We start from the raw sequence: 22,212 nt of genomic DNA, 5'->3' as shown, positions 1-22,212 counted from the left end.
ATCCCTGAGGGGGCGACCCCAAAAAAAAACCTAAAAAAGAAAAACTCCCCCAAAAAGCGGCGCTTTTCCCGGCCGGCTGTTCCTCGGTAAAACTTACCGAACTCGGCGCGGGGAAACACCGGGAGGAGAACCGGGAGGGGAAGAACCGGGAGAAGAACCGGGAGACGAAGAACCGGGAGAAAAACCGGGAGCAGAACCAGCACCGGGAGGGGAAGAACCGGGAGAAGAAGAACCGGGGGTAGAAGCAGCACCGGGAAGGAAAGAACCGGGAGCAGAACCAGCGCCGGGAAGGAAAGAACCGGGAGGAGAACCGGGAGGGAAAGAACCGGGAGGAGAAGAACCGGGAGCAGAACCAGCACCGGGAGGGGAAGAACCGGGAGCAGAAGCACCGGGGGCAGAAGCAGCACCGGGCAGAGAAGAACCGGGAGGAGGAGAAGCACCGGGAGAAGCCGCACCGGGAGGAGCACCGGGAGGAGCAGCAGCACCGGCAGGCTCCGCTCGATGCGGCGCTGAGCCCCCGCGGCCCCGCGGAGCCATGGCCATGGTGGCCGGCGCTTGGGGCGAACCGAACGGCGGCGGAGCCGGTGGCACCGGAGGCGGCGGCGGCGGCGGAGCGGAGGAGGCGGCGTCCCCCGGCGGCGGCGGCAGCGACGCGGAGCACGGCGAGGAGGAGCGGCCCGGGGCCGGCGCGGACTGCGTGGTGTGCGGGGACAAATCCAGCGGGAAGCACTACGGCGTGTTCACCTGCGAGGGCTGCAAGAGCTTCTTCAAGCGCAGCATCCGCAGGAACCTCAGCTACACCTGCAGGTGACAGCGGGGGACAGCGGGGGGACAGCGCCAGGGGAGCAGGGGACAGAGTGGGGACAGAGGGGGGACACCGCCAGGGGACACCCCGAGGGGAGCGGGGGAACAGCCGGGGGGATCCCGCTTGGGGATGAGTTGGGGTCTCGGCGTGGTGGTGCTGGGGGTGTCCCAGTGCAAACCAGTGGCTCCCAGCACAGCTCGGGGCTCTCCCAGTACAAACCAGTGGCTCCCAGTACAAATGAGGGGTCCCCAGTGCTGCCCGGTACAGCGCTCCCAGTTCAGCCCAGTGGCTCCCAGTTCAGCTGAGGTTTGCCCCCAGTCCATCCCAGTTGCCCCCAGTCCAGCACGGTTTCCCCCAGTCCATCCCAGTTTCCCTCAGTCCATCCCAGTTGCCCCCAGTCAATCCCAGTTTCCCCCAGTCCAGCACGGTTTCCCCACCCCCGGCCGCCCCCATTCCCGGTATTCCAGGTCCTTCCTCCGGCCGCATTCCCGGTCCATTCCCGCTCCATCCCGGTCCATTCCCGATACATTCCCGATACATTCCCGGTCCATTCCCGATGTTCTGGATGTTTCCGGTCCATCCCCGTGTTCCCGGTCCATCCCGGTCCATCCGGGTCCATCCCGGTGTTCCCGGCGCTCCCGGCATTCCCGCGGTGCCCGTGACTCACCCCGGGCACGGCCGGGATCCAGCGGGAGCCGCGGGAATGCCGGGAGCGCCGGGAACACCGGGATGGACCGGGATGGACCGGGATAGACCGGAACACGGGGATGGATCGGGAACACCGGGATCCAGCGGGAGCGAGGAGCCTCTGGAATTCCGGGATAATGGGAGCGGGGATCCCCTGGAATCCCGGGGTAATGGGAACACCGGGATCCCCTGGAATTCCGGGATAATGGGAGCAGGGATCCCCTGGAATTCCGGGATAATGGGAGTTGGGATCCCCTGGAATTCTGGGATAATGGGAGCGGGGATCCCCTGGAATTCCGGGATCTCTGAGGAATCCGGGATGCGATCCCCGGAAGCTTCGGAGCTGCCGGAACCTCCGGAATTCCCAGTCCCCAGTCCCAGACTGCTCCTGGAGGGCGGAATTCCCGAATTTCTGAGGGTCCCCATTCCCTCATCCCGGCTCAGGGAGGGCTCTGGAATTTTTGGGAGAAGGGAAAAGGATCTGGAATCATCCAGGAGCTGTTGGATCCAATCCCGGCTCCAATCCCAGCTGGCATCTACTTCTGATCCTAAAATTATCCCGGATTTTTTTGGGGAAAGTAAAATCACCTGGATGATCCCACCACAGCCTTGGAATTTCGGGAAAAGCTCCCAAAACTCAGCCCAGATTTCCCCCAATCCCAACAGGAATTCCCTCAATCCCTCCTCAGCTCCAGGGGTGGAAAAGGCCGGAATTCCCAGCTGGAAAACCTTCCCAAAAAAAATCCTCCTGGACTCTTCCCAGTAGATAAAATCACCGGGATAATTCCTTGGAATTTCGGGAAAAGCCTTCCAAAATTATCCTAGATTTTTTTTCCCAGGATAATTCCTTAGAATTTTGGGAAAAGATCCCAAAATCATCCCGGATTTTTTTTTCCCAGTGGATAAAACCACCGGGATAATTCCTTGGAATTTTGGGAAAAGCTCCCAAAATTCCTCCCGGATTTTCCCCAAGGGCCGAACCCTCCCGGGATCTCTGAGGAATCCGGGATGCGATCCCCGGAAGCTTCGGAGCTGCCGGAACCTCCGGAATTCCCAGTCCCCAGTCCCAGACTGCTCCTGGAGGGCGGAATTCCCGAATTTCTGAGGGTCCCCATTCCCTCATCCCGGCTCAGGGAGGGCTCTGGAATTTTTGGGAGAAGGGAAAAGGATCTGGAATCATCCAGGAGCTGTTGGATCCAATCCCGGCTCCAATCCCAGCTGGCATCTACTTCTGATCCTAAAATTATCCCGGATTTTTTTGGGGAAAAGCTCCCCAAAAATAACCAATTTTTTTTTTTTTTTTCCAGTGGATAAAACCACCTGGGTATTTCCTTGGAATTTTGGGAAAAGCTTCAAGAAATATCCCAGATTTTTCCCAATGGGTAAAATCACCTGGATGATCCCACCACAGCCTTGGAATTTCGGGAAAAGCTCCCAAAACTCAGCCCAGATTTCCCCCAATCCCAACAGGAATTCCCTCAATCCCTCCTCAGCTCCAGGGGTGGAAAAGGCCGGAATTCCCAGCTGGAAAACCTTCCCAAAAAAAATCCTCCTGGACTCTTCCCAGTAGATAAAATCACCGGGATAATTCCTTGGAATTTCGGGAAAAGCCTTCCAAAATTATCCTAGATTTTTTTTTCCCAGGATAATTCCTTGGAATTTTGGGAAAAGCTCCCAAAATTCCTCCCGGATTTTCCCCAAGGGCCGAACCCTCCCCCACCATCCCAAAAATCCCCTCCGGAGATTCCCAATGGGAAAGGCGGCAGCGAGCTGGGAAATTTGGGAAGCTCCGAAAGGCCCGGGCTGTGCTAATGACTTAATTAGGGCGGGTAATTAGCGGGAGCGATAATTAAAGGCACTTTGAATATGCAAATGAGCTCGGGGCCGCTTTGGATTCCCGGAACAAAAGCGGGATCCTGGAGCTTTGTTCCTCTGGAAAAGCCAAAAATTCCCAAGTCACTTCCTGGCTTTTGAAATTAAAAAAATGGGAAAAAACCCTCTGGAATATCCCAAGATTCCAGCGATTCCCAAGTCACTTCCAGGCTTTTTAAATTAAAAAAAAAAAATAGGGAAAAAAAACTTCAGGAATCTCGCAAATCCCAGTGCTGTCAGCTCTTCCCTATCCCTTTCCACTGGGAAAATTTCCAGGATAATTTTGGGATCTTTTCCCAAAATTCCAAGGCTGTGGTGGGATCATCCAGGTGATTTTGTCCTTTGGGGAAAATCTGGGATATTTCTGGGGAGCTTTTCCCGAAATTCCAAGGAATTACCCAGGTGGTTTTATCCACCGGGAAAAATCCAGGATAATTTTGGGGAGCTTTTCCCAAAATTCCAAGGCATTATCCTGGGAAAAAATCTGGGATAATTTGGGGATCTTTTCCCAAAATTCCACAGAATTACCCAGGTGGTTTTATCCACTGGGGGAAAAAAAAAATCCAGGATAATTTTGGGATCTTTTCCTGCTGCTCCAAACCCTTGGAGGCTCTCCTGGGTGTTTTCATCCACTGGGAAAAAAAAAATCCGGGATAACTCCCGTTTTTTCCCGGTTCTCCGAGCCCTTCCCGGCCGTTTTCTGGGAATTCAGGCCTGGATGAAGTCGTCAGAGCCGCTCCTGCTCCTGCTTTTCATCGGGATCACGTTCCCGGCCACGCTGGGAATGTTGGGGATGAATTAATTCCGTGTTGGGATTCCGGAAAGATCCGTGGCGGGATTCCCGCGGCTCCGGCCTGGAATTCATCCCGAATTCCCTTTTCCCGCCCCCAATTCCAGCTGGGAAGGGATTTCCCGCTCTGGGATCAGCCTGGGAATGGGATTGGGGGGGTTTGGAGGGGGAGATTCCGTGGGGGAATGGGAGGCAGGAGCCTTTTCCAGGGATTTTGGGAATTTTGGGATGAATCCATGGCCAGGACCACTTTTGCAGGGATTTTGGACCCCTTTTCCAAAATTTTGGGAATTTTGGGATGAATGCATGAGCCAGGACCCCTTTTCTGGGATTTTGGGATGAATCCATGGGCCAGGACCCCTTTTCCAGGGATTTTGGGAATCTGAGGAAATTTGGGATGAGTCCCTGGGCCAGGACTCCTTTTGCAGGCTCTGAGGAATTTTGGGAATTCTCTCCCTTATCCCAGAATCCCGCGGGATTTGGGGCCAGCGCTGCCTGAGGCGTTTCAGGCCCAGCCCCGCAGGAAATTCCTGGAATTCCTTGGAATTCCTGGAGCCGCTTCCATGGGACCACCAACAATTAAATCCCAAAAATTTCCCAGAGGGGGCGGGGATGAGGCTGAAAATCCAGTGGGATTTTTTTGGATCAGGATGAAAACCCAGTGGGAATTTTTGGGATCAGGATGAAAATCCAGTGGGATTTTTTGAGATCAGGATGAAAATCCAGTAGGATCCATGTAGGATCAGGATGAAGATCCGTGTGGGATCAGGATAAAAATCCAGTGGGATTTTTTGGGATCGGGATGCAAATCCAATGAGATTTTTTGGGATCACCGTGAAAAAAAAACCCACCAGCAACAACCATTCCTAGAAAATCCCATAAAAATTAGGGGGAATGGGCTCTTGGATTCCCAGGATGGATTTGGGGGGGGGCTGAAATTCCCAGGAATTCCGGCTGATCCCAAAAATTCCCACAGATCCAACCGGGACTGCCAGATCGACCAACACCACCGGAACCAGTGCCAGTACTGCCGCCTCAAGAAGTGCTTCCGAGTGGGAATGAGGAAGGAAGGTAGGGAAAAAATTCCCAAGGAATCCCGGGAATCACAGGTTTTGGGGGGAAAAAAATTTCCCTTTTTTTTGGGGATTTTTGGTGGATCCGTGTGGGATCGGGATAAAAAGCTGGTGGGATTTTCTGGGATCAGGGGGAAAATCCAGAAGGTTTCTTTGGTATTGGGATGAAGATCCAGTGGGATCCATGTGGGATCAAGATAAAAATCTGATTGGATATTTTGGGATCGGGATGAAAATCCGATGGGACTTTTTGGGATCAGGATGAAAATCCATTGGGATTTTTTGGGATGAGGATGAAAATCCAGTAGGATTCATGGGATTGGGATGAAAATCCACTGTGATTTTTTGGGATCGGGATGCAAATCCGATTGGATTTTTTGGATCACGATGAGAACCCAGTGGGATTTTTTGGGATTGGGATGCAAATCCAATTGGATTTTTTGGGATTGGGATGAAAACCCAGTAGGATCCGTGTAGGATCAGGATGAAGATCCAGTAGGATTAGTGTGGGATCGCAATAAAAATACAATGTGATTCTTTGGGACCAGGATGAAAATCCATTGGGATTTTTTGGGATGAGGATGAAAACCCAGTAGGATTTTTTGGGATGGGGATGAAAATCCGCTGGGGTTTTTTGGGATCGGGATGCAAATCTGATGGGATTTTTTGGATCACGATGCAAATCCAGTAGGATTCTTTGGGATTGGGATGAAAATCCAATGGCATTTTTTGAATCACGATGCAAACCCAGTAGGATCCGCATAGGATCAGGATGAAGATCCAGCAAGATCAGTGTGGGATGAAAATCCAATGGGACTTTTTGGGATGGGGATGAAAATCCAATGGCATTTTTTGGATGACGATGCAAACCCAGTAGGATCCACGCAGAATCAGGATGAAGATCCAGTATGATCAGTGTGGGATGAAAATCCAATGGGACTTTTTGGGATGGGGATGAAAATCCGTTGGGATTTTCTGGATCAGGACGCAAACCCAGTAGGATCAGGATGAAGATCCAGTATGATCAGTGTGGGATAAAAATCCAATGGGACTTTTTGGGATGGGGATGAAAATCTGTTGGGATTTTTTTGGATCACCATGAAGACCCAGTAGGATTCTTTGGGATTGGGATGAAAATCCAATGGCATTTTTTGGATGACGATGCAAACCCAGTAGGATCCACGCAGAATCAGGATGAAGATCCAGTATGATCAGTGTGGGATGAAAATCCAATGGGAGTTTTTGGGATGGGGATGAAAATCCGTTGGGGTTTTTTAGATCGGGATGCAAACCCAGTAGGACTTTTTTGGCCTCACCATGACCATCCTGACCCTCCTGCCCCTCCAGCCGTCCAGCGGGGCCGAATCCCCCCGAGCCACTCCAGCAGCAGCCCCAACCCCCTCCCGGCCGGCGACTTCTTCAACGGGCAGCCGGTGTCGGAGCTGATCTCGCAGCTGCTGCGCGCCGAGCCCTACCCGGCGGCGCGCTACGGCTCGCAGTACGCGCAGCAGCAGCAGCCGCCGGGCAGCGTCATGGGCATCGACAACATCTGCGAGCTGGCCGCCCGCCTGCTCTTCAGCACGGTGGAGTGGGCGCGCAACATCCCCTTCTTCCCGGAGCTGCCCGTGTCCGACCAGGTGGCCCTGCTGCGGCTGAGCTGGAGCGAGCTCTTCGTGCTGAACGCGGCGCAGTCGGCGCTGCCGCTGCACATGGCGCCGCTGCTGGCGGCCGCCGGCTTCCACGCCTCGCCCATGTCGGCCGAGAGGGTGGTGGCCTTCATGGATCAGATCCGGGTCTTCCAGGAGCAGGTGGAGAAGCTCAACCGGCTGCAGGTGGACTCGGCCGAGTACAGCTGCCTCAAGGCCATCGCGCTCTTCACGCCCGGTGAGGGGTTGGGGTCGGGTGGGAGGGATTGGAGTGGGGATTCCTGAGGGTTTTTGGGGGTGGGGTGGGGGGGGGGGGGGGGGGGGGGGGGGGGGGGGGGGGGGGGGGGGGGGGGGGGGGGGGGGGGGGGGGGGGGGGGGGGGGGGGGGGGGGGGGGGGGGGGGGGGGGGGGGGGGGGGGGGGGGGGGGGGGGGGGGGGGGGGGGGGGGGGGGGGGGGGGGGGGGGGGGGGGGGGGGGGGGGGGGGGGGGGGGGGGGGGGGGGGGGGGGGGGGGGGGGGGGGGGGGGGGGGGATGGGGGGGGGGATTCCTGAGGGTTTTTGGGGGTGGGGATGGGTAGGGAGAGGTTGTTCCAATGGTTTTTGGGGTTGGGGTTGGGTGGGAGGGATTGGAGTGGGGATTCCTGAGGGTTTTTGGGGTTGGGGATGGGTAGGGAGAGGTGGTTCCAGGTTTTTCTGAGGGTTTAGGGACTTGGGATTTTGAGAGATTCGCAATGGATTTGGGGTTATTCCCAATGGATTTTGGGATCTTCCAAATAGATTTGGGGACATTCCCAGTGGATTTTGGGAATAGTGGATTTGGGGTTATTCCCTTGTGGACATTCCCAATGGATCTGGGGATATTCCCAATGGATTTGGGGATATTCCAAATGGATTTTGGGCTATTCCCTTGGGGACATTCCCAATGGATCTGGGGATATTCCCAATGGATTTTGGGATATTCCAAATGGATCTGGGGATATTCCAAATAGATTTGAGGATATTCCCAATGGATTTTGGGGATACTGGATTTGGGCTTATTCCCTTCTGGACATTCCCAATGGATCTGGGGATACTCCCAATGGGTTTGGGGGATATTCCCAGTAGATTTGGGGGATATTCCAAATGGATTTTGGGCTATTCCCTTGGGGACATTCCCAATGGATTTGGGGATATTCCCAATAGATTTAGGGGATACTGGATTTGGGGTTATTCCCTTGGGGATATTCCCAATGGATTTTGGGGATACTGGATTTGGGGTTATTCCCTTGGGGACATTCCCAGTGGATTTGGGGATACTCCCAATGGATTTTGGGCAATTCCCAATGGATTTGGGGGATATTCCCAATGGATTTTGGGCTATTGGATTTTGGGACACTCCCAGCGGATGCCGTGCCAAATCCCGCCGCCCTCCAACGGCGCGGCCGTTCCCTTGCAGACGCCTGCGGGCTGTCGGACCCGGCGCACGTGGAGACGCTGCAGGAGAAGGCGCAGGTGGCGCTGACGGAATACGAGCGCTCGCAGTTCCCGTCGCAGCCGCAGCGCTTCGGGCGGCTCCTGCTGCGGCTGCCCGCGCTGCGCGCCGTGCCCGCCGCCCTCATCTCGCAGCTCTTCTTCATGCGCCTGGTGGGCAAAACGCCCATCGAGACCCTGATCCGCGACATGCTGCTGTCCGGCAGCACCTTCAACTGGCCCTACGGCGCCGGGCAGTAGGGACGGACGGACGGACGGACGGATGGCGGGATGGACGGATGGATGGACGGCGGGGCGGATGGATGGACGGCGGATGGATGGATGGATGGATGGACAGCGGGATGGGCCGGAGAACGGGACGGGCCGGACAATGGGACAGGCTGGACAATGGGACAGGCCGGACAGCGGGACGGACAGACAGTGGGATGGATGGACAGCAGGACGGGCCGGAGAACGGGACGGGCCGGAGAACAGGACCAGAGAACGGGACGGGCCGGAGAACGGGACAGGCCGGACAGCCGGACGGACAGACAGCGGGATGGATGGACAGCAGGACGGGCCGGAGAACGGGACGGGCCGGAGAACAGGACCAGAGAACGGGACGGGCCGGAGAACGGGACAGGCCGGACAGCCGGACGGACAGACAGCGGGATGGATGGACAGCAGGACGGGCCGGAGAACGGGACGGGCCGGAGAACAGGACCAGAGAACGGGACGGGCCGGAGAACGGGACAGGCCGGACAGCCGGACGGACAGACAGCGGGATGGATGGACAGCAGGACGGGCCGGAGAACGGGACGGGCCGGAGAACAGGACCAGAGAACGGGACGGGCCGGAGAACGGGACAGGCCGGACAGCCGGACGGACAGACAGCGGGATGGATGGACAGCAGGACGGGCCGGAGAACGGGACGGGCCGGAGAACAGGACCAGAGAACGGGACGGGCCGGAGAACGGGACAGGCCGGACAGCCGGACGGACAGACAGCGGGATGGATGGACAGCAGGACGGGCCGGAGAACGGGACGGGCCGGACAATGGGACAGGCTGGACAATGGGACAGGCCGGACAGCGGGACGGACAGACAGCGGGATGGATGGACAGCAGGACGGGCCGGAGAACGGGACGGGCCGGAGAACAGGACCAGAGAACGGGACGGGCCGGAGAACGGGACAGGCCGGACAGCCGGACGGACAGACAGCGGGATGGATGGACAGCAGGACGGGCCTGAGAACAGGATGGGTCAGAGAATGGGACGGGCCGGAGAACGGGGTGGGCCGGACAATGGGACAGGCTGGACAGCGGGACGGACAGACAGCGGGATGGATGGATGGACAGCAGGACGGGCCAGACAATAGGATGGGCCCGAAAATGAGATGGGCCAGACAACAGGACAGGCTGGACAATGGGACAGGCTGGACAGTGGGACGGGCCAGAGAACACGACAGACGGACAGCAGGACAGGCCGGAGAACGGGACGGGCCAGACAATGGGATGGGCTGGACAGCAGGACGGACGGACAGCAGGACAGGATGGACAATGGGATGGGCCTGAAAATGGGATGGGCTGGACAACAGGATGGGCCAGATAATAGGGACAGGCTGGACAATGGGACAGGCCGGACAGCGGGACCAACAGACAACAGGACAGGCTGGACAACGGGACAGACGGACAGTGGGATAGGCTGCAGGACAGGCTGGACAACGGGACGGACGGACAGCAGGACAGGCCGGAGAACGGGATGGGCTGGACAATGGGATGGGCTGGACAACAGGACAGGCTGGACAGCGGGACAGACAGACAGTGGGATAGGCTGGACAGCGGGACAGGCTGGACAGCGGGACAGACAGACAGTGGGATGGGCTGGACAACAAGACAGACGGACAAGGGGACGGATGCTCCCCGGGAAGTGGATTGGGATTGGAATTCTCTGCAATGCCGGCAGCTCCTGATCCCGCCGGAACGGGGACACGCCCTCGCGGGTTGTGCCTCAAGAGTTTTGGGGTTGGCACCAAAGGTTTTGGGGTCCTGGCGTTGTCACAGGAATTTTTGGAGTCCCGGCATTGTCCCCAAAAGTTTTGGGGTCTTGAGGTTGCCCCCAAAAGAGGTCCCAGTGTTGTCCCAAAATGTTTTGGGGTTCTGGTGTTGCTCCAAAATGTTTTGGGGTCCTGGTGTTGTCCCCAGAAGAGGTCCCAATGTTGTCCTCAAATTGTCCCTGAAAGTTTTGGGGTCCTGACTTTGTCCCCAAAAGTTTTGGAGTCCCAATGTTGTCCCCAAAGGTTTTGGGGTCCCGGTGTTGTCCCAGAAGTTTTGGGGTCCTGGTGTTGTCCCCAGAAGAGGTCCCAATATTGTCCTCAAATTGTCCCTGAAAGTTTTGGGGTCCTGATGTTTTCCCCAAAAGTTTTGGGGTCCTGGCGTTGTCACCAAAGGTTTTGGGGTCCTGAGGTTGTCCCCATACGTTTTGGGGTCCTGGCGTTGTCCCCAGGGTGTCCCCAAAGATGGAGGGGACACACAAGGGACACAGACCCCCCCTGGGACTGTCCCCCCCGGCTGGCACCAGGATGAGCCAGGATTTGGGATTTCAGGATTTGGGATTTTGGGATTCTGGGACCATTCCCGGCCAATGGAATCCTCGCTCGCCATATAAACTCATTAATTAATGCCAATTAAAGACCTTTCCTACAACCCCGGTGGTCTGGAATGAGCCAGGATTTGGGATTTGAGGATTCTGGGATTTCAGATTTCAGGATTCAGGATTTTGGGATTTGGGATTTCAGGATTTGGGGATTTCAAGATTTTGGGATTCCAGGATTTAGGGATTTGGGATTTCAGGACTTTTGGATTTGGGATTTCAGGACTTCAGGATTGGGGATTTTGGGATTTCAGGATTTCAGGATTGGGGATTTGGGGATTCCGGGACCATTCCCCACTGATGGAATCCTCGCTCTGCCATATAAACCCATTAATTAATGCCAATTAAAGACATTTCTTACAATCCCAAGGGTCTGGATTTGGGATCTGGCAGAAAATTGGAACTGGGGAGATCAAACTCACCCCAAAAATTTTGAATGTTCCATAAAAATCTTGAAATTGGGATTTTTGGGGTGGAAAATTGGGGATTTCAGGGGTTCTTCTTCAGTTTGGGGTTTTTTTGGGGATGGGGGGATTTGGGATTTGGGGGGTTTGGGTTTCTCTTCCCAAGGTTTGGGAGGATTTGGGATTTCTCTTCCTAAACAGAGAGATTTAGGATTTACTTCCCAAAGTGGAGGCATTTGGGATTTCCCTTCCAAAACTGGGAGGGTTTTTGGGGTCCCCTCCCAAATTTAAGGGAATTTTGGCCTTTTCATTTCACCCCGACCCCAAATGAAAATCAACAATTACACTTCATTTATTACAAAACAATTAAAATATTACACAATTCCCACAGTTCCCACCAATTCCCTACGAAATATTGGGGATTTGGATCCCCCCCAAAATTGAAAAACCCAAAAGGTTTTTTTTTTGTCCCCCCAAACCCCAATTTGGGACCCCCAAAAGCCCTTTAAGGCAGCCAGGGGAGTGCAAACCCCATAAAAAAACCTATTTACAACCAGGGGAAGGCACTGGGGGGGTCCCAAAGCGTGTGGGGGACATTTGGGGACATTTTGAGGTGGGGGGGGTCACACCAACAGCTGCCACCATCCCCCGCCACCTTGGCACCGGGGAGGGCTCAAAACGAGGAATTTTGGGTCTTTTTAACACAAAGAAAAAGGCACAAAAGTCTTTGGAGGGTGTCGGGGGGTGTTTTTTGGGGTGTCCCCCCTAAAAATGTCCCTTTTTTTTGGGGTGGTGGCTTCGGGGTCAGCCCCGGAGTTTGTCGTAGTCGCTCACCATCCTTTTGATGTGGAAGAGTTTGTTCCGGAGAGTTTTGGATTCTCGTTTTTTGTCCTGGTACTCCGGGCTCTGGGAAGGGATTTGGGGACTTTAGGGGACGTTTGGGGACGTTTTGGGGACGTTTGGGGGTGCCACCAAAGAAGGGGGAGAGCCCAAAAATCAGCCCTGAAAACTCACCCGCTTCACGTCCTTGAGGTGGTTGTACTCCTCGGCCAGAGCCTGCGGGGACAGCGGGGTCAGAGGGGACAGCGGGGTCAGAGGGGACAGGGACAGAGGGGACAGGGACAGAGGGGACAGGGACAGAGGGGACAGGGACAGAGGGGACAGGGACAGAGGGGACAGGGACGGGGACAGGAATGGGGACAGGGACAGGGACAGCAGGGTCAGGGACAGGGACAGAGGGGACAGGGACAGGGACAGAGGGGAAGAGGGGACAGGGACAGGGGGGACGGAGGGGGCAGAGGGGACAGGGATGGGACAGAGGGACAGAAAGGGGACAATAGGGGGGAATGGGGACAGAATGAGAGAAAATGGGGGGGGGAAAAGGAAGGGGACAGGGAGGGGACAGGAGGGAGGACAGGAGGGGGGACAGGGAGGGAAAATGGGGGGGAAATAAGGGGGGAAAGGGGTGAAAAACAGGTGAAAAAGAAGGAAAAAGGGACAAAAAGGGGTGAAAAAATGGTGAATAAAAGGGGTGAAAAAGGGGCAAAAGGGAGAAAAAGGGGGCACAAAGGGGTAAAAAAGGGGCACAGAGGAGTGAAAAAAGGGTAAAAAGGCGTGAAAAAGGGGTGAAAAAATGGTGAATAAAAGGGGTGAAAAATGGGTGAAAAAGTAGTGAAAAAGGGTTAAAAAAGGGGCACAAAGGGATAAAAAAGGGGTAAAAGAGGGGCACAAAGGGGTGAAAAAGGGGTGAAAAAATGTTGAATAAAAGGGGTGGAAAATGGGTGAAAATGTGGTGAAAAAGGGGTAAAAAAGGGATAAAAAAGGGGTGAAAAAGGGCACAAAGGGGTGAAAAAGGGGCACAGAGGGGTGGAAAAGGGGCACAAAGAGGTAAAAAAGGGGCAAAAAAGGGGCACAAAGTGGTGTTTGGGGATATGGGGGTCTCTGGGGCCATCGGGGGGGACATGGGGCCATCGGGTATATTGGGGACATTGGGGGTATTGGGGGTACTGGGGACACTGGGGACATCAGGGATATTGGGGGCATTGGGGACATTGGGGAGACAGGGACATTGGGGACATTGGATTTAGTATATGGAGACATTGGGGTCATTGGTGACATTGGGGACATTGGGACATGGGGGACATCAGGGACATTGGGGACACTGGGGACATGGTGCCATCGGGGATATTGGGGGTATTGGGGACACTGGGGCCATCAGAGGGGACATGGGGCCATCGGGGATATCGGGGACATTGGGGATATTGGGGACATCAGGGGGGACGTCACTGGGGACATGGGGCCATCAGGGATATTGGGGGTATTGGGACATTGGGGACATCGGGGACATGGGGGACATTGGGGAAATGGGGGATATTGGGGACATTGGGGGATATTGGATATGGGATATGGGGACATGGGATATGGGGACATGGGATATGGGGACATGGGTTACTTTGGGGACATTGGGAACACTGGGGACATTGGGGACATTGGGGATGTTGAGACATTGGGGACGTGGGGACATTGGGGATGTTGGATTTGGGATATGGGGACATTGGCGACCCCTCCCCATATTCCCCGCCCCCTCCTCACCTTTCCCTCCCTCTTCCACCCCTTCCCCATTTTCCCACCCCTTTTCCTGCCCCCTCCCCATATTCCCCATATTCCCCCCATTCCCCCTCCCTTCCCCTGGCCCTGCTGCCCCCTCCCCACCTTTTCCAGCCCTTCACGGGGGGTTCGCTGTACGAGGGGGGGCTGTAGGGAGGGGCCGGCCCGGGGGTCCCGCCCTTCTCCGAGTACGCCACGGTGGCGGCTTCGTCCGGAACGCTCGTCCCGCCCGACACGTTCTTCACCTGGAAAAAGGGTCGGGATTTGGGATTTTGGGGGAAAACTCAGGAGAAATCGGCCAGAAATGCCCCCGAGAAAATTGCGTGGAAATTGCCCCGAAATTCCCGGAGAGATCTCCGAAAATTCCCTGAAAATTGTCCGGGAAATCACAGAAAATTCCCCAAAATTGTCTGAGAAATCCCTGAAAATTCCTTGAAGATTCACCAAGAAATCCCTTAAAATTCCTTAAAATCCACCAAGAAATCCCTTAAAATTCCGTGAAAATTGTCCAAGAAATCCCAGTAAATTCCTTGAAGACCCACCAAGAAATCCCCAAAAATTCCCTGGAAATTGTCTGAGAAATCCCGGAAAATTCCCTGAAAATCCACTGAGAAATCCCAAAAAAATCCCTGAAAATCCACTGATAAATCCCAAAACAATCCCTGAAAATTCACTGATAAATCCCTGAGAATCCCACAAGAAATCCCTGAAAATTCCCTGAGAAATCCCAGAAAGTCCACGGAAACTAAGGGTTGTTGTCCCACTTGGAGTCTCCCAGATCCTCTAGAGACATCCCAAAAAAAGCCCAAAAACCCCAAAAAAACTCCCAAAAACCCCAAACCAAAAAACCCCAAAACCAAAAAAACCCTAAAAACTCCAAAACCCAAAAACCCCAAACCCAGAAACCCCAAAAAAACCCAAAACCTAAACCCCAAAAACCCCAAAAACTCAAAAACCCCAAAACCAAAAAACCCCAAACGCAGAAACCCCAAAAGCCAAAAAAACCCCAAAAACCCCAAAAACCCCAAATGCCCGTGGAGAGACAGCGACAAAGGGACAAAGGGACAAAGGGACAGAGCTCGGGGCTGGTGCCACCCTCAGGGTGACGCCCCCAAGGGTTTGGGGTGGCCTCACAGAGGGACAAGGGACATCCGGCTGTCCCCTGTCCCCTTCCTTCCGGCCCTTTGTGGGTTGTTTGTGCCGGACGCCGGTCCCCGCCGGCTTGGTGGCCTTGGGGACATCCGGCCGGACACGCCACTTCCGCCGCTGTCCCCTCTCGGGGGCCACCAGGTGTGTCCCCAAGCCGTGGTGGCATCTGGGGACAGAGGTGTCCCCAAAGGGGGTGACACCCCGAAAGAGGGGAGGTGGCACGGGGTGCGGGGTGGCATCTGGGGGTGGCAGCCGGGGTGGCACCGTGTCCCCAAAGGGACAGGAAATGCTCGGCCAGGGAGGGGCTTTGGGCAAATAAAGGCGGGCGGGATCAAAAGAAATGAAAATAAATAAAATTAAATAAAATTAAATAAAAACCGACCCAGGGAGCGCGGCCCAGGGACACGGGACTGGGAGTGGTGGCGTGGGGACAGGGATGGGGACAGGGACAGGGATGGGGACACAGGGGACAGGGGACAGAGATGGGGACACAGGGGACAGAGATGGGGAGAGGGGACAGGGACAGGGATGGGGACAGAGGACAAGCACAGGGACAGGAGTGTCCCCAAAGCCACTGTCCCAACCCTTCCCGCGGGACCGCTGTGACATTCCCACCCCCGTCCCCAGCAGGTGACACATCCCGGGCCACGCTGGTCACACCGGGATGTCCCCAAGGTCCCCATCCAGTGCCACCACTCCGGGTTTTCCCGCTGCCACCTCCCGGTTAATCATTGGCCAGACCGAAACCGCGCGGTGGCCCCGGTGTCACCTGGCAGTGTCACCTCGCAGTGTCACCTGGCAGGGTCACCTGGCAGTGTCCCCAAGCCCTCCTGGGGTCCCCAAACCCCTCCTGGGGTCCCTACAGAATCCTCGTGTCCCCACACCTCCCTTGAAGTCCCCAAATTCTCCTGAAGTCAATCCCCAAAATCCCAACAATCCCCAAACTCCCAACAATCCCCAAACTCCCAAACACCCAACAATCCCCAAACACCCAACAATCTCCAAACACCCAACAATCCCCAAACTCCCAAACTCCCAACAATCCCCAAAAACCCAACAAACCCAACCATTGCAAAATCCCAAGATTTCAAAAAATCCCAACAATCCCCAACTCCCAACAATCCCCAAAATCCCAACAATCCCCAAACTCCCAACAATCCCCAAACTCCCAAACACCCAACAATCCCCAAAATCCCAACAATCCCAAACACCCAACAATCCCAACCTCCCAAAATCCCCGCTCCCAACGTGCGGCTCTCACCCACTCCTCGACGTCGGCGCCCTGCGGCCCCGCGGGGAGCCGGTCCCAGTGGATGTTGTGCTTTCCGTACTTCCAGATCCTGCTGCGCGTCTTGTGCGCCAGGACGCAGATGAGGCACAGCAGCAGCACGGCCAGGAACCCGCAGGCGATGGCCACGGCCTGAGGGAATGGTTCGGGAATGGTTCGGGAATTATTTGGGAATTATTCGGGAATTATTTGGGAATTGTTCGGGGATTATTTGAGAATTATTCAGGAATTATTTGGGGATTGTTCAGGAATTATTTGGGAATTGTTCAGGGATTATTTGAGAATTATTCGGGAATTATTCAGGGATTGTTCAGGAATTATTCAGGGATTATTTGGGAATTATTCAGGGATTATTTGGGAATTGTTTGGAAAATATTCGGGAATTATTCAGGAATTATTCGGGGATTGTTCGGGAATTACTCCGGAAATATTTGGGGATTATTCAGGGATTATTTGGGAATTATTCGGGAAATATTCAGGCATTATTCGGGAATTATTCAGGGATTATTTGGGAATTTTTTGGGAAATATTCAGGAATTATCCAGCAATTATTCGGGGATTATTCCAGAATTATTCAGGAAATATTCGGGGATTATTCAGGGATTATTTGGGAATTGTTTGGGAAATATTCAGGCATTATTCAGGAATTATTCGGGAATTATTCAGTAATTATTCAGGAATTATTTGGGGATTATTCGGGAATTCGAGGATTTGGGAATTATTCTGGAATTATTTGGGATTCAGGATTTGGGGATTCAGGAATTCGGGTTTGGGGATTCCTGGCTTTGAGATTCTCATCCCCAAAATCCTCGCGGTGTTCAGTGAGCCCAATCCCAAAGATCCTCTTCCCAAACCCCAACCTTCCCAAACCCCAAAACCTAAACCCCAAACGCTCCCAGATCCCAAACGTTTCCCTGACCTTCCCAAATCCCAAATCCTAGACCTTCCCAAATCCCAAACCACTTCTGTCCTTCCAAAATCCCAAACCCCAAATGCTTCCAGATCCCAAACCTTTCCATGACCTTCTCAAATCCCAAATCCTAGACCTTCCCAAATCCCAAACCTTCCCAAACCCCAAACCTTTCCTCTCCTTCCCAGACCTCAAATTTGGGATTTGTGAAGTTTTGGGATTCTAAAAGGACAGGAAATGTTTGGGAATCGGGAAGGTTCGGGGTTTGGGAATGTTTGGGATTTGGGAATGTTCGGGATTAAGGAAGGTTCGGGGTTAGGGAAGGACGGGCGGGATCTGGGGGCTCCCGGTGCCAGCCGGGCACTGCCGGGCCCCCATCCCGGGCCGGCCCCATCCCGTGCCAGTCCCGGGGCCCCATCCCGGGCCGGCCCCATCCCGTGCCAGTCCCGGGCGGCCCCGGGCGCTCCCGGTCCCACCGGCCAGGCTGGAAGGGCCGCATTCCAATTCCAGCCCCGGCGGGGGGAGCGGCCCCGGCCTGGCCAGGGACGGCACCGGGACCGGCACCGGGACCAGGACCAGGATGGGCACCGGGATCGGGATCTGGGAATTACTTGGGACAGGGACCGGGACCGGGAATGCTTTGGGATCGCTGCGGTTTGGGGCTGGCTCGGGGGCGAACAGGGGGGAGGTGAGCTCGGGGCAGGGCTGATTCCTGAATCCCAAATTTTTCTCTGCCCTTCCCAAATCCCAAACCTTCCCAACCCCCAAACCTTGCTGTGGGGGTCCTTCCCTCATTTTTTGAGGTGTCCCCCTCCCTCGGTCCATCCCTCATTTCCTGGTGGTCCTTCCCTCATCTTTTGGGTGTTCTTCCCTCCTGTCCCGGTAGTCCCTGTCCCCCAGTAGTCCCCATCCCCTCCCGGTGGTCCCTGTTCCCTCCTGGTGGTCCCCATCCCCCCCCAGTGGTCCGTCCCCCAGTAGCCCCCGTCCCCCCACAGTGGTCCCCATCCCCTCCTGGTGGTCCCAATCCCCTCTCAGTAGCTCCTGTTCCCTCCCAGTAGCCCCTGTTCCCTGGTAGTCCCCATCCCCCTGGTGGTCCCTGTTCCCCAGTAGCCCCCATCCCCTCCCAGCAGCCTCCATCCCTCCAGTGACCCCCCTCCCCCCCTACGCCCCCCCCCCCCACCCCCAGCAGCCCCCACCCCCGGGCGCTCCCACCTCCTGCGGGTCCACGGTGCAGTAGTGGTACAGGTACTGGTTGAGCACGGTGCCGCCGGCGTACACCTGGCTGCACATGGCCAGCAGCGGGCTGTAGTAGTAGCCACCGCCGCTCATCTGCGCCTGCGGGTTCACCCCCACCACGTAGACGATGCTGGCCACCAACATCAGCAAGGCCAGCACCGCGCACACCACGATGACCACCAGGTAGAAACGCCGCGACCGCGAACCGCTGGACTTGCTCAAGCTGGCCACCAAAAGCCCCAGCTGGGCCAGGAAGCAAAGCACGGCCATGGCGATCATGAAGCCGTTGGCCGCCCGCGGGTTGGCGACGCCGCCGTAGTAACCGCCGTAACCGTAACCGTAGTTCACCCCGCTGCCGTAATAACCGGAGCCGTAGAAGCCGCCCAGGCCGGTGCCCAGCGCGCCGCCGTAGCCGTAACCGTAACCGTAATCCCAGGCCAGCGTGGAGGCCACGCAGGCGAAGACGGCGACGCACAGCAGCATGACCGCGCCCTCCAGCAGCCGCACCAGCCCCGGCGGCGACGACCACTTGTAGAAATGCTGAGGGACGTCCTCGATGTAGTAGGAGCCCGGCGGCGGCGAGCGGGCGGCGAAGTCGTAGCCGTAGTCGCCCGCGGGCGGCCCGTAGGAGGCGGGGGGCGGCCCGTAGGAGCTGTCGTAGGGTTTCTTGGTGAACATCCCTGCGGGGGACAGGGATCGAGGGAGTTCTGTCACCGGCGGAGGTGGCGGAGGAAGGACTTTGGTCCCTTTGTCACCGTCGCCACCCAGGAGGAGTGGGAGCGGGAGTTGCGGTGGTTTGTGCGGGGAAACTGAGGCACGGAGTGGCCACGCAGGGTTGGAGTGTCCAAAAAATGTTGGAGATCCTACAAGACCTTGGAGAACCCAAAAAACATCTTGGAGAATCCACAAGAAAACGTTGCAGATCCCAACAAAAAATGCTGGGAAACCTCCCCAAAAGAGCCTGGAGAGGCCCCCACAAAAAACCTGGAGACACCCCCAAAAAAACCTTGGAGAACCACCAAAAAATCTTAGCGAATCCACAAAAAAACCTTGGAGACCCCACAAAAACCCTTGGAGAACCCCCAAGAAAACTTTGTAGATCCCACAAAAACAAGCTGGGAAACCTCCCCAAAAGAGCCTGGAGAGGCCCCCACAAAAGAACCTGGAGACACCCCCAAAAAAACTTTGGAGAACCCACAAAAAAACCTTGGAGACCCCACGAAAAACCTTAGAGATCCCACCTAAAAAACCCTGGAGAACCCACAAAAAAATAAAACTTGGAGACCCCACAAAGAAACTTTGGAGAACCCCCCAAAAAATATTGGAAACCTCCCCCAAAAAAGCTTTGGAGACCCCACCAAAACACTTGGAAAACCTGCCCCAAAAATATCTTGGAGACCCCCCCCAAAAAAAAAACCTTGGAGACCCCACAAGCAAATTTAGAAACCCCGCCCAAAAAACCTGGAGACCCCCTCAAAAAAACCTTGGAAAACCCCCAAAAAACCCCTTGGAGACTCCACAAAAACTTTGGAGACGCTACACAAGTTTTATGGGGAAACTGAGGCACGGAGTGGCCGCGGGTTGACGTGGGGAAACTGAGGCACGGTGAGTCACCAGCCGGTGCCACCCCAGCCACGCCGCGCTCTCGGTGTCACCTCCCTGTCCCCAACACCCCGGAGCCGGCAGGGAATTAATTGGGATTGCTGGAATTCCCCGATGGGAAGCGGGGCCTAAGCTGATCCGGCCGGATTAAAAATCAAAATAATCGCAATTAAAAAAAAAAAAATCAAAATAATTAAAAATAATTATAATTACCGAGGCCACGTGAGGCAGAGCCATGAGGAGAGCGGCTGGAAAATTTGGGGGGGGGCTGAAAATCAGCGAAATTAATGTGGGGACACCCCCGGGTCACGCAGAGATCCCAAAAAACCAAAAAAAAACCCCAAAAAACCCCCAAATCCCTGCGGGAAACGCGAATTCCTGCGGGAAACCCAAAGCGGGCGCCCGTTCCGGCGGTACCGGGGCTCGGTGCGACCCCCGGGAGGGGCGGGGAGGAGTTTTGGGGGTGCCCAAGGGTCCCGGTTCGCGATCCCACCGATCCCAAATCTCCCGGTACCGGGGGGATCCCCCCGTTCGACGCCACCGGGGACCCCCGGGAGGCACCGGGAGCCGCAGCGGGGACCGGAGCGCGGTGTCGCCGGTGGCGGCGGGGACTCGGGGGTCCCTGCCCGCTGTGGGGACACGGGAGGAGCCGCGGGGCCGGGCACGGCTCCGGTACCGGGAGCGCTGCCGGGGGGAGCACGGAGGCGATTTCGGTGGTGTCGGGGAGCCCGGTACCGGTGCGGACCCGCTGGGGACCCCGGCACCGCTCTGGAATCCGGTACCGACGAGGACCCGGGCGCCGGTGAGGTGGAATCCCGTGGCCGCTCCCGGTCCGGCCCGCGGTACCGGAGAGAAGCCCGGCGGGGCCCCCGGTGCCTCGGGGAAGGACGAACCCCCCCCGTGCGCAGCGGGGAGCGGAGACCCCCGGTGCTCGGTGCTCCCTCCCGTTGCGGTACCGCCCTCCCCCCGCGCTGCCGGTGCCGGTGCCGGTACCGGGGGTTGCCGGTACCGCGGAGCCGCTCACCTGCCGCCTCCTCCGCCGCTTTGTTCACCTTAAAATGGCAGCCGGGAGCGGCGGAGGCGGCGGCGGCGGCGGCGCTGCGGGACCGGCCCCGGGTCCCGCCCCCGGGGAGGGCGGGGGGCAGCACCGGGCACGGGGGGGCCAGCCGGTGCCACCCCAGCCACGCCGCGCTCTCGGTGTCACCTCCCTGTCCCCAACACCCCGGAGCCGGCAGGGAATTAATTGGGATTGCTGGAATTCCCCGATGGGAAGCGGGGCCTAAGCTGATCCGGCCGGATTAAAAATCAAAATAATCGCAATTAAAAAAAAAAAAATCAAAATAATTAAAAATAATTATAATTACCGAGGCCACGTGAGGCAGAGCCATGAGGAGAGCGGCTGGAAAATTTGGGGGGGGGCTGAAAATCAGCGAAATTAATGTGGGGACACCCCCGGGTCACGCAGAGACCCCAAAAAACCAAAAAAAAAACCCCAAAAAACCCCCAAATCCCTGCGGGAAACGCGAATTCCTGCGGGAAACCCAAAGCGGGCGCCCGTTCCGGCGGTACCGGGGCTCGGTGCGACCCCCGGGAGGGGCGGGGAGGAGTTTTGGGGGTGCCCAAGGGTCCCGGTTCGCGATCCCACCGATCCCAAATCTCCCGGTACCGGGGGGATCCCCCCGTTCGACGCCACCGGGGACCCCCGGGAGGCACCGGGAGCCGCAGCGGGGACCGGAGCGCGGTGTCGCCGGTGGCGGCGGGGACTCGGGGGTCCCTGCCCGCTGTGGGGACACGGGAGGAGCCGCGGGGCCGGGCACGGCTCCGGTACCGGGAGCGCTGCCGGGGGGAGCACGGAGGCGATTTCGGTGGTGTCGGGGAGCCCGGTACCGGTGCGGACCCGCTGGGGACCCCGGCACCGCTCTGGAATCCGGTACCGACGAGGACCCGGGTGCCGGTGGAGACCCCGGTACCGGTGGGGACCCGCTGGGGACCCCGGTATCGCTTTGAAATCCGGTACCGGCAGGGATCTGGGTGTCGGTGGGGAC

The 22,212-nt window shown here is 56.6% G+C and overlaps 2 protein-coding genes across 2 annotated transcripts; one reads left to right on the top strand and one right to left on the bottom strand.

The window, feature by feature from the left end:
• Positions 1-35: 35 nt before the first annotated feature.
• On the top strand, positions 36-8,697 carry NR2F6 (nuclear receptor subfamily 2 group F member 6). Its single transcript, XM_041478332.1, has 5 exons — positions 36-211; positions 335-807; positions 5,131-5,225; positions 6,575-7,111; positions 8,307-8,697. The coding sequence occupies exons 2-5, from the start codon at positions 536-538 to the stop codon at positions 8,579-8,581; spliced, it is 1,179 nt and encodes a 392-aa protein (XP_041334266.1). The 5' UTR covers positions 36-211; positions 335-535; the 3' UTR covers positions 8,582-8,697.
• A 3,012-nt stretch (positions 8,698-11,709) lies between these two features.
• LOC121359405 (occludin-like) lies at positions 11,710-21,224 on the bottom strand. Its single transcript, XM_041478333.1, has 7 exons — positions 21,192-21,224; positions 18,542-19,437; positions 16,393-16,551; positions 14,088-14,227; positions 13,552-13,660; positions 12,390-12,431; positions 11,710-12,281 (listed from the first exon to the last, which is right to left on the bottom strand). The coding sequence occupies exons 2-7, from the start codon at positions 19,241-19,243 to the stop codon at positions 12,180-12,182; spliced, it is 1,254 nt and encodes a 417-aa protein (XP_041334267.1). The 5' UTR covers positions 19,244-19,437; positions 21,192-21,224; the 3' UTR covers positions 11,710-12,179.
• Between the last annotated feature and the right edge of the window lie 988 nt (positions 21,225-22,212).

This window comes from Pyrgilauda ruficollis, unplaced genomic scaffold, assembly GCF_017590135.1.
Source record: "Pyrgilauda ruficollis isolate IOZ18807 unplaced genomic scaffold, ASM1759013v1 scaffold442, whole genome shotgun sequence".
In the NCBI taxonomy this organism is placed as follows: domain Eukaryota; kingdom Metazoa; phylum Chordata; class Aves; order Passeriformes; family Passeridae; genus Pyrgilauda; species Pyrgilauda ruficollis.
This window is presented reverse-complemented; position numbering and strand designations above follow the sequence as displayed.